This window comes from Plecotus auritus, assembly GCF_963455305.1.
Source record: "Plecotus auritus genome assembly, chromosome: 1".
NCBI classification, from domain to species: domain Eukaryota; kingdom Metazoa; phylum Chordata; class Mammalia; order Chiroptera; family Vespertilionidae; genus Plecotus; species Plecotus auritus.
The window spans coordinates 147221119-147233426 of NC_137770.1; the positions used below are offsets into that span (position 1 = coordinate 147221119).

The 12308-nt window shown below is 40.3% G+C and overlaps 1 protein-coding gene across 15 annotated transcripts in view; it reads right to left on the reverse strand.

Annotated features, from left to right (window-relative positions):
* The window catches only part of CACNB2 (calcium voltage-gated channel auxiliary subunit beta 2), a gene marked incomplete at its 5' end in the record, with an annotated part of 387111 nt that overhangs the window by 33925 nt on the left and 340878 nt on the right, over positions 1-12308 (reverse strand). For 13 of the 15 annotated variants that reach the window (XM_080640722.1, XM_080640726.1, XM_080640718.1 and 10 more), the window contains 3 exons: positions 447-523; positions 4511-4647; positions 6447-6569. In XM_080640722.1, coding sequence (XP_080496848.1) covers positions 447-523; positions 4511-4647; positions 6447-6569 — 337 coding nt within the window. Of the gene's footprint in view, positions 1-431; positions 524-4510; positions 4648-6446; positions 6570-12308 lie in introns of those variants that run through there. The other 2 variants (XM_080640721.1, XM_080640719.1) reach the window with 2 other exon arrangements.

A 12308-nucleotide genomic window follows, 5' to 3' on the forward strand; every position in this document is an offset into this window, starting at 1 on the left:
CATCTTCCACGGAGCATTTTGAGTATGTCAGGGTTATCACTTCCTCATTTTATATTCCTTTCCTAACCTTTCCAAAGTTTCAATGCTTCTCTTAACATTCAGGCCTACACTGCATACACACTGTGGCTGCACTGTGGCTGTCAATGGGTGTGACAATGGGCACCATGGTGGAGGCTAGGAATAAAAGTTAAATACGTTAATCACTTTGATCATTTAAGCAACTGACAGTGAACACATTGACACATTTCCCTTTTTATTTCCCAGAGCCAGAAAATAAAATTCTCCAGATTCTTCCTAACTGTATATGCGCATTCTTATCTCTGATTCCTTTTAACATTTATAGGATTCCCACAGGGATTCAGTGTATGTATATTCACACAACTAAGTAAGACTGAGGACAGCATGAAATGCAGTGTGCAATTGTTCAGCACTCAGCACCTACTTACCAGATGATGGAGGTGTAGATTTTCTGGAACTAGGTACTATGTCACCCAAACTGGATGATGAATTTCCTCCTAATTTACTGGAGTAAAGCAAAAATTTATATTAAATCTGACACTTATTTCAGACATTAAAACATTTGTATTGCTCAATAAACATGATGACTCATTGTGTTTTTATGGAGCTTTAAATTTGTCTTCTCTACAACGAGGCAGGTAGTAATTTCCCAGCGGAGATTCCTGACTGCTACAACAGCCGTGTAATAGTCTCTGTTCCAAATTCAAGGCTTAATTGTAAAAGGCCCTGGGAGGATGGGAGAGAACTCCATTAATTTCTGTAACCCTCCTATTCTCTGCCAGCATCACAGGTAGATAGCAGAGATTTCCTTTTGCTTTTTTTTGTTTTTCCTATCTTAGAGACTCTCCGAAGCAATGTCAACTTATTGTTCCTTTTTATTTGGTTCCTTTATCCTTTGCCTTAACTTGATTATTTTTGCTATACTAAGATTGAAAGGACTCAAGTTTTCACGAGCGACCTACAAAAGGGAAACACAGCACTACAAAAACGTGCTAACCTTTAAAAGGCACACGAAGGAACACAACAAACAGTGTCACACATATCACTGAACCCTCAGGTCAGATCATGTCCAGGGCATTTCTCAAGCATGGCTAATGTGGAGGCTGGCTAATTTAGGGATGATCTGAAGTGCATACTCTTCAGAACGATCACATTCTAAAGTTTTATGTAAGACATGAATCTGTGACTTAGAAGGTTTGGCGTTAACATGAGAACAACAGCATTTATGTTTCTTACCAGCATATCAAGCACATCAAATAACATATCACTAAATGACCCCTCACAAATGGAGATGGAAAAAATATCTTCAAAGAGTGACATGGAATTTCAGGATAGTCTTATTGTCAAAAGTTTATCATCAGAGCCAAACCAGGGTCTGGTTGAAGTAATTTGCCACAGTGTCTATGCATCAAAGTGCAATATTTACTCATGTAAACAATAGTACAAAAATGCAAGTTCCACTAAAACACCAGCAGCAGGCTGAATTTTATTGTTACTATACTGATATTTTAATACATAAAACAAACATCAAAAATGTTAAGCAACTAGCATAAGCCCTCTACATATTTTTAAGATTATTAAAAGATACTTCAGTACATTTCTCAAGGATACCAGACAGTAGGTAAGATGAATAAAAAGTGGTATTTATAGAAACAATCTCTGGTAGTTACACAATACCCATTATCAGGACCAAAACAGTTTCTTCCAGAATTTTCTTTATTTAAAGTACTGAGTCTAATTTCAGTTTAAGCATGGATTTGTTTTACATTATCTTTGAATTTTAATAAAAGCCGAAGTACTGTTTGAATTGTGTAAAATTGTGACAAACATTGCAAATAGTCAAAATGTCCAGAATGCAAATTTGTCCTTAACTTTTAATTCTATAAAAATGGCACTTTCTTGAGCTGTGCCACAATTCTACTGCCTTTGATTTCAACCAGATTTTATAACTTATATATTGGAGTTTTAAAATACTGCTGAATTCTGATTATATCCTCAAAACAAAACTCTATTTAAAATATTAGAAGACAAAAATAAAAACCTATGAAAGGAGTAAAAATATTTTCACATATTTAGGAAAAAGCTTAGGGGAAGAAACAGGACAAAATGAAATCAAGAAAATCAAAGCAAAAATTATATGAGACTGTATAGGCCTTTTAAGAAAAAAATGCAATAGCAAACGATTATCTACTGTAGTGAATACTAACAGCTGGCAACAGGAACGATGACTTGTCTGTGCCTGCCATATCGGGTCCTCGCTGCCTGACTCAGAGCAGCAGCGTGGTCACCTGAGATCAGGCTACAGTCAACGGACCAGTTCCCATCCTGATTCCACCACCTTCCATTCTGTGACCTTGGGCAGGTCCCCCAACTTCTCTTGGCCAGTTTCCTCATCGGTGAAGTGGGGACTCTAACATACATCCGGTTCCCTTAGGTTCTTATGATGCCGAGCTGATCACTACTAACACTAGACCAGGGAGGCCCACGTGGGACGCAGAGGAAACCATGCTTCCTTCACCATTTTTGCAAAAACTTCTCTCTACTCTTTAGAAATAGTTTTTCTTTCTCAGTTTGTATGTGAAAGAGCCAAAGAAAGGTACACGAGTCTGTATCGGCAAAAGCCCATCCCAAACTTTCCGTGAAGCATTCCACAAAACACTATTCCTAAAACATGAACCAAGATAAATTTTCGTAAGATAATTTAAGTATATACATGAAAAATATCCCCACCCTGCCATCCCCACTGACAGTGCATACTAACTCTAAAGGCTCTGAAATACCCTCAAATAACTTTTCACCACCCTAAGCCCATTTGACCATGAAACCCTCTTCTCAAGTGAATTGACAGGAGAACTCTGGAAAATGCTGAATTATCTTGAAAAAACTAAAACACAAACAAAATGTCCCCCAGCTGAGATAACTTCAAACCTCAACTAACTATATACGTATAGTGCTATGAATTGATAACAGCAATGCCTGTGCCCCAGGAAAATGAAGTCTTGCCACATTATAAGTTCTTTGTAACTAGTATTAAGATACCATTATCAATATGGAGAATAGAAAGAGACACACTAAAGCCAGCAGAACACTGGGAATGGAATGAGTGGTGTCAGGTCTTCACCATCCCACAGTAAAACGCCCCTGCTTTGTCTACCTCCATGCCTCTACTTTTTTATGACTAAATGCATCCCATAATCTGAGGGCCCCCAGTAACCCGGGGATTAATAAAAGTCAAATACAGGGAAGAAGTCTCAACAAAGGGCCAGATCCATCAGAACTGAAAGAGCCTGACAGTCATGAAACACTATTCAAGAGGATGGATGGTTCACACCAAAAAGCATCTTCTGTTTTACTTGTTTATAGATGCTTGAAAAGAATTCTTGCTCACACTAGAACGTTATCATTGACAAAGGATTTGCATCATTCTATAAACAAATAAAATATAAGCTAGAGAAAATAGGAGCCAGCTATTCACGTTAAAGAAAGGACTTGCCCATGTCACATCCTTTCACACGGGGAGAAGTACGCCATGTTCTTGGACTTGGCCACATGGGGTTCAATTTCAAAGTCACTCTGTCTGAGTAACCCTTCTAGTGATCCTCTTAGTGAGAGGCAAACGACTGCCAGAATGCTAGGAAGGGTTATTCAGCCCTAGCCTATCACATAACTCATTTTATTGCTACCTGCAAAGGCAATTTTAACTGGTTTCATATAGAGTTTCCCTTTAAGTGCTTAGCAGGGAGAACTGGAAATTGATTTTCTCAAGTGAAAATGAAAGCTAATAGGCACCAGGGCTGCTCTCTGCCAATGATGTCTGGGAATGTCATCTCTAAAACATCTTGCCATGCCATGAATTAGCCACCAAGTTTGCTCAGAGTTAGAATATTTTCAGTTAAAGATTAGGACTTGATAATTTCCTCTGCACTGAAGCCTGAATTTAATATTCTATGACCTTAGTTCTTTTCATTAATTATAATACATTATTTGATTCTCTCCCAAATCAGATGAAAATGAGATGCTGGTTGAACTTTTTATTTTTTTACTTTTGGTTAATCCTCACCTGAGGATATTTTCCCCAATGATTTTTAGAGAGAGTGGAAGGGAGCGGGGAGAAGAAGAGAGAGACAGAGACAGAGAGAGAGAGGGGGGGGGGGGAGAGGGAGAGAGAGAGAGAGAAACATAGATGTAAGATAGATACATCAGTTGGCTGCCTCCTGCACGTGGCCTGATCAGGGTGAACCTGCAACCCAGGTACATGCCCTTCACTGGGAATCAAACCTGCGACCATTGGGTGCATGGGCAGATGCTCTAACCACTGAACCACCGGCCATCACTGGGATGAACTTTTTAAAATGCAGGACTTGTGATACTATCAATAAAGTCTATCACTAGTCCATGTGATAACATGTAATAAAGATTGTGGAATACAGCAAACAACAGCATGTGAATGATGGTATCATCTAAACACAAACACTTGATGTTCTTCTCATACCTGGAGTAGAATTTCCCTTGCTTGGCTCTCTGTTCATGCTGTAGCCTCATATTCTCTAGTTTCACTGGACTTGGAATGAATCCGATTTCACAGCCTTCTTTAACCAATCGCCCTATCCACCAGTCATTGTTAAATTTCTAAACACAAAATCAGATTTGTTAAGATCAGTGCACACAGTTTTATTATGGCAATTACAATTAACTATGCTTCAACTATCACACTTCAGAAAACCCTTAGGTTCATAGGTTAAGCGCATAAAATGAAGTATTTTTAGTTAACATGAAAACTTTGTCTAAGAATTAAGATTAGTCTGAATTCTACTACAGCTGCTGCTGTCGCTGTAAGTAGGTTAAACTCACCTTGCTCAAAGATTCACCACCCTTCCTAACAAGAGGCCATTAAGAATTGAAGAGTGTTAACAGAGGTCTGCCTCTTACAGAATCGGATGAGTTAGAAATACTAACACTGGGAGAGAAATACTGAAATCTACCTGAAATATTTTGCATCAGAGCAAAATTTACCTTTGTGAAAACATGTTTATAGTTAGTGTGGTACAGTGTTCACAGATGATTTCTTTACTACTGATGATGAACATTCTCTGTTGTGGATGGAATATTTATCCTACACCTGTATGATTTGGTGTGACTTCTTTCAATTGAGCAGTATTTTTCAAGTCTGTGCCTGAACGTTTGAAAGGAGAATATCCATTCTGGTTCCTTTTCCTCTCATGTGGAAAGAGATTCCTCTCCAAGCATCAGCCATCAGGAGAAGACCCTAAATTAATCTTACATCCTGTCATAAAGTCAGATTCGAGGCACACCATCACTTCTGAAACCTTTCTATCCTTCCCTCCTAGCCAATATTTCACTTCTCTCTTTAAACATTAATGAGATGGGAGGCTCGGAATTCTCTAGGCCCGTGGTCGGCAAACTGCGGCTCGCAAGCCACATGCGGCTCTTTGGCCCTTGAGTGTGGCTCTTCCACAAAATACCATAGCCTGGGCGAGTCTGTTTTGAAGAAGTGGCATTAGAAGAAGTTTAAGTTTAAAAAATTTGGCTCTCAAAAGAAATTTCAGTCATTGTACTGTTGATATTTGGCTCTGTTGCCTAATGAGTTTGCCGACCACTGCTCTAGGCTCTTTAAATCGGCAGTCATCACCTCCTTTGCTTATAACCTTTGGTGCAGTGAACAGTTAAATTTACAAATGCTTCCTAGGACATACGCTCCCCAGACTCCAATGGTAAATTCTGCAGGTCTAAGGAAACCGCATGCTCACACCCTGAGAACATCATGTAGGGGGATTTCTGGCTTCTCAATAGTGTTCTGCACAGCAGGCATTTGATCAATGTCAACTCAAAATAAACCTTAATTAAGGGTGAATCTGAATCATTGTTAAATGCAAGGGGGTGACTTCTGGGATGGAGGAAAGGGCGTTTCTTGCTGTTTCTCCCCTTCTTGACTTCATCTCCTGCCATTCTCCCTCCCACTGCAGAAATCAACCCTTGAAGGAGGGAAAGGGTGCCATGGTCTGAGTTTAGACATTGTCAGCAGAGAGGAGAGGTCATGAATTCCAGATATTATTATCAAACCCTCCCCAGATGGTTAAACTTGAGATATGAGAAGAAAACAGCACATAGTCAATGTTTCAAATTAAAATAAAAAGTACAGGTTAAGCATAAAAAGGGATCATCTCCAGGAGCTCCCAATTTCTGGGTCACAGAGCCCAGGGGAGCCTCGAAGTTATTGCAAGAGGCCCGCTACTGCTTCCTTCTTTATAAAGGTTATATTCCTGTCAGAAAGGCTGAGCAGCACTGATTTCACGTGTCTGTTATACAACTGCCCCTCTGTGGAATACTATTTCACAGCAGTAAGAAGTGCAAAATGATGTTTCAAGGTAAAAAATCATATGGACAGAAATTCAAATTATTTCCCTTACTTCCTTAACATGCAGAAAATCTTTTGCTTCAAATGAGATGGCCATGCCAGGCACCGGAACATCATCTTCATGGGCTGCACTGTAGCTGACATTTGTCCGAACTGCAAATGCAACAGGCTTTGTCTAGAGGGGAAAACAGGAAGGAAAAAAATAAGAAACAAGTGTTCCCTCCATTTCCCCCCAAAATACAAACATACACTGAGTAACTGTTGTAATTGGGTTTTTTTTCCACTTTCATTTTTTATCACTAAATATTTTATGAGTATTCAGTACTCAGCTACACACCATGTGTTTCCAAACTAGAAAAAGGCAATAGTTCTCTTCAGTTAATGAGGGTGAAGATGAACTGCTGAAATATGTGTTTATCACACTTGTCAGTATAACTCAGAGAATAAAATGCCCAGTTCTTTGGTTTCAGTGAAAAAGACTTAGTAACTGCTCCCCCCACCCCAAACATCTTCTTTAATTAATAATTACTACATAAATCCAAAAGGTACAATGTTTTGACAAAAAACAAACAAACAAACAACAAAAAGAAGCACAAACTATATTTGCTGATTTCCAGGTAAGTGTTTGAGATAGAGATCTAGGCAATATTTGCTTATCCACCAGGCGGGGGCGGCGGGGGGCGGGTAATTAGGAAAGTTCAGAAACCTGGAAAAGAGGTGTTTTTCTAACTGGCATTGTGTTTCTTTCACATGATGGCAAATGGCTTTCTTCTAAGCAGTTTCTCCCTACTCAACCCTTTATCTGGATTGTAGGGGAGGAAAAGGGATAATTGGAATACAGAACCCTTCTTCGTTTCCAGATTTCCCACAATCCATTCTACCTGACTGCTATCTGGGTTGAGGACTGAGCTAAGAGCTGTGACTTTACTCAGAGTCATCCACAGAATGCAGACAGGAAAGGAGGACCCACTTCTGGAAATGGGAACAGCAGACATGAAATGGTTTTTAAATGTTTGAAATCCAATTCTTGGTATCCTTTATGAAATGTAATGATATAAGAGATGCTGTTCCTCTTATGGAAATACGGGCTTTGGGGGAAAATGTTGCCCATATCCTACCACTGAAACATAATCCTTGATAGCAGGATGATGGTGTTTCCATTTCTCCTTGAATTTTTTTTAAATACATAGATTTTATTCCCATAGCTACAATATTAATATACTTAACTTTTCCCGCTATTCTAAGTATTATACTTTTAAAAATTGTTGCACAAAAATCCTCTTTCTATTTAGAATTCTTTCCTTGGGAGACACTCCCAGAGGTAGCATAAATAAGCCTTGATTTATCAAGACTTTTAAAAATTCTATTCCAAACTAAGTCCAAATGGGCTGCACTATTTTGATCTTCAACCAGCAGTATCTGATGGTGCCCTTTTCAATAATCTGGAGTCATAATCAGACTCAGTTTTACTGCTAGAATGAGGATTTTCATGAGTAGATCCTTCCATTATTCAGAAGACCTTTGATCATAAAAATATAGACACAAGACCTTTGTTTATGCTAGTGCAATCTTTTGTTTCTCTCAGGGTCTTATTCCTTGTGGGATACAGAGTTTAAGTGTGGCATATTTTTTTTCATCACTGGAAGACATAAAATTAAATGTACAACTCTACAGAGAAGCCCATGGAAAATCTCATGTCTTTTATAAAATGATCAACTTTTTAAACATTGGAGTCGAAGAGGGGACACTGAAAAAAAGAAAAATAAGAGGGTAGTGAAAGTCAGTAATTTTATTTTCTCAGATTAAGACATCAGTTCAGAACATGCCTCCTTCCTTGGCTCACCTCCTATAACCAACGATGCTACCATTAGATGTGGCACTTTATACAGGAATCATCTTTACAGAACTTACAGGTAGGAAAGGGGGACAGCGGAGCCCTCTCTCAATATTTTTACTTCAGAAACGATATTTCTAAAATTAAAATGGACAACAGTCAATGTGGAGGGGGAACAAGTTGTAGCCAAGATAACAGAGCTTATCAGCTTGAAAGAAAGACCCCAGGATGCTAACCAAAGGGGCTGAATGCCAATGTCATTTTTTATTCGCTGAACTCACTTCAGCTCTATCCACCTCAAGCCGTGTGTGTATAACAAGGAAGATATTTTCCACATCAATTCCATTCACATGGGTTCAAGAACAGGATTCTGCATGGAACTGGATTTAAATGCTATTCTGCCACTGACTAGGTGAGTAGCCTGGGCAAATTCCTTACTTTCACTAAGCATGTTGTCTCATACCTAAAATGAGAGTAATTACACCAACTTGGCAGGGCTGTTAAGAGATTACAGGAAATGCAGGTCACGAGGCTAGGTTAGTGGTTGGTACAGAAAGAGAGCTCAATAAATGGGCACTTGCTATACACCAAAAATAAATGCTATACAGAAATACATGTTCCCTTCATGCTCCCTCATCTATAGAGGCCCAGCACAAATGACTTCTTCTGTGATCTTCCGCTGTAACCCTCCACAGACCAAGCTAGTTACCACAGTTTAATATCTGGCATATGATGCATGCTAACTATAATATAAATATATTCCAGATCTCTCTCTACATTGTGGATTCTTTCCCATTCTCTAGGACTGAGAATATGGTAAAGTTTACCCATAACCATTTCACTCACAGTATCCTGTCTCTTTAATTCTAATTTTCTTTGATCACCCTCAGATATGGTGTTTTGTGTTTGTTTGTTTTTAAGCAACTTGAAGTCCCATGTAATCATTTTTCATCAAACGTACCCTGCTTCACGATGACATCTGCATTTTGGGCCTACTCGCAGCATGGGCCACGGCCTCCCAGGGCTTTTCCTCTCATCAGCCTGTCCCTGTTCCCCACTCAGACACTCTGCTCTCAGCCTGGACACCTCCCTATTGTTATGGTTTCCAGCATCACCTCTGTAATCAGGGCCCTGGGCATGGATCCCTCTCCCCGCTTCTCTCACATCCATCATAACAATTGGTGATGCTAACTGATCCTTGGGGCTTTTATGTCTTGAGGCCAGTGGCCATTGACTCTCTAGTTTTTGCTCCTTAAGGCAAAGCAAAGTCCTGAGAAGAAAGAACAAACAGGAACTCAGAAATGGTGGCCCTACAGAGGCCTCATAGGAACACCAGGAAGAATGGGCTGTGTGGACAGACAGCTCTGAGACACGCTGGGACACAAGGAGTGTTCTGCACCTTGAGGGAAGCAAGGCTGGTCCAGGCCCCAGCACCTAAAGTAACGGTGAGCTGAGAAGTGGGTTCTGCCAGGGTCATAGGTCTCCCTTCAAGCTTTCCTGTGCCTTCCCTCTAACTCCAGGGCCTCCCAGGTTTGTCTGAAAGGCTTGGTCATGCTGGAGGGGAAGAAAGTCAGAAAGCATAAGTATAAAGATGGCCCACAGCCCTAGGCGGGGTCCTATTATGACTGAATTGTGGAATGGTACTTAAATCCAAATTAGGATGCTATGCTACAGAATCACTGGGATATGAAGGTGATTGATTGGGAGACCTTAGGGTCCTAATTCTACTTTCTTCCCACCCCTTTAAATATCAGGCCAGGGCCATAGCGTGTCTCATCTGCTTTTGCTGTCTCCTTCCACCTAGACTTCTGGCTATTCCACCTGTCTCTGCTTCTCACTTTCTGGTGTCAGGGTAAAAGGAACTGATTGATTCCTTGTCTTTTTTGGCACCTCCTATGGGCATATGCTACAGAGCATAAGGGTGATTAGTAAACCACTCGTGCTTGGTAGCTTCCTGTTGCCACACAGAATTAACGTTTGCCACACGTTCAGTTTGTGGACTAAATCTGAATAGATTCTCAGAATAAATCAGTAAGTACCAATTCGATAAAGGTAGCATCTCATTATCCAGACATTATACAAAAGTGCTTTAAAAGCACAAAGGCTGTGTCATTTCACCAGTACCTTCAGCCTGTTTTGGGTTAATATTTCTGAAGAAGGGAAGGAGTAAGCGATACAGAGGTAAAGAAAGTCGTGTTCTCCTCTTCCAGGTCCTTCTTCATTTTGTACATGGCACGACTTATAATGATAAAAGCTACCAGTCTTCAAGGTGCCCAGCAAAGTGCTGTGTATCCTGCATAGATTATTGCATTTACTACACTTGATCTTAGCCAAAAGGCCGAGAAGCGATTAGATTGTTGCATTTAAGTTAATCCAGCAACAGCTCTGTTTCCCAGATGAGGAAGCTGAGGCACAAAATAGTTCTCCTGGGCCTTAAGTAATGGAGGTAGTATTCAAACCCAACTATCGTACTCCTAAGCCTGAGTTCTTCCTGCAGTTCTAGACTGCCTTTCATTCCACGGGGGGTGGGAGGGCGGCATTGATGGCAATTTTAGAGAACCCTTAGATGTTTGTGTGAAGTTTTCAATACTTGAAAGTTATATTTTACAAAGGGCTCACAAATTGGTTGGTACAGAAACATGTAGTCTCCCCTGCAGCCTAATTAGCAACACCCTTTTTAATATAAAACACAAATGAGCAGAGTTTTATATGTTAGAACTAAGGGCATTCATTATAAGCTCATACATTTCTACAACTTTGCACTTAAATCAATCTCTGGCCCAACACATCAATAACAATGCCAAAACATGATTTCTGTTTATTTGTGTATGACTTTTGTTTCTTCACATCCCTTTTCCACAACATACAATGCTTTATTCATGCAAAGAGAATTGAGATATTTAAATATACATGGTTTCATGGCTCCAAAGTGCCACAAAGGACACCCCATAGGGAGAGCTAAAAGCCACAATCACTGTAGTTCCAAGAACCTGAGGAAGTCATGCAAAGTTCTTCATTGAAAATGATTCATGCCAGCTGGTGTGGCTCAGTGGTTGAGCATCGACCCATGAACTGAGAATTCATCAGTTTGATTCCCAGTCAGGCACATGCCTGGGTTGCAGGCTCGATCCCCAGTAGGGAGCATGCAGGAGGCAGCCGATTGATGTTTCTCTCTCATCGATGTTTCTATCTGCCTATCCTTCCTCTCTCTCTCTCCCTTCCTCTCTCTCTCAAATCAATAAAATAAGAAATTTTTAAAAAAAGAAAATGATTTGTGGACTAACTTTAAGGATTTTAACTAGCCTTAAAGTTACTTTGGGAGCATTCTAACTTTGCAAGTTTATCTCTTTGAGGAAGATTCTTTTTCTGTGTCCCTGTCTATAGCAGCTGCTGCTGCATCAGCTCTCTGCAGCACCAATAAGGCTCTCTGGCCTCGACTGGTTGCTTGGGAAGTTTTACTCAGATAACAGCTCTTTGGGTAGACTTCTTTTGATAGGTGATTACATTTAGTTATCATACGGCAGGATGCTGCTGAGGAGCCAGACCTCCGGGGTTCACCACCTCCTCCAGCACCTCCAGCAACAACCACTCAACCCTCCCAAACTTTCCTCCTCCTAGACATCTTTATTGCGATTCATGCCTTCTAAGCTCCCCCCTTAATGCCCTTAATCATACTGCCATATGGTCTACTCTGCTTAGAGACTGGTGCCTGGGACTAACAGACACATATGGGAGCTAAGTGGGCGGGTCTAGAGGATATTCATAGATAGTTCTGAGACCACTGGACCTGCTTTTCCTCACAACCAAAGGCAACTCCATTAGTGCCACAGGGGCCAGCCCTGTGGAGGCCACCAGGCTCCTGTCAGAGAAACATCTGAGGTTTATAGCAGGAGCAATTTTTATTTTCTTACCACCTTCTAGAATTCGTAGATCAAAGGATATCAGAAAACAATTATTGTAAGAAGATAATTATCTTAAAAATCTCTTTGGATCCAGGAATTTCACTTCTGGGAATATACCCAAAGGAAATGAAAACACTATGTTGAGAAGATATCTTGGGCCCCCAGATTCATAGCAGCA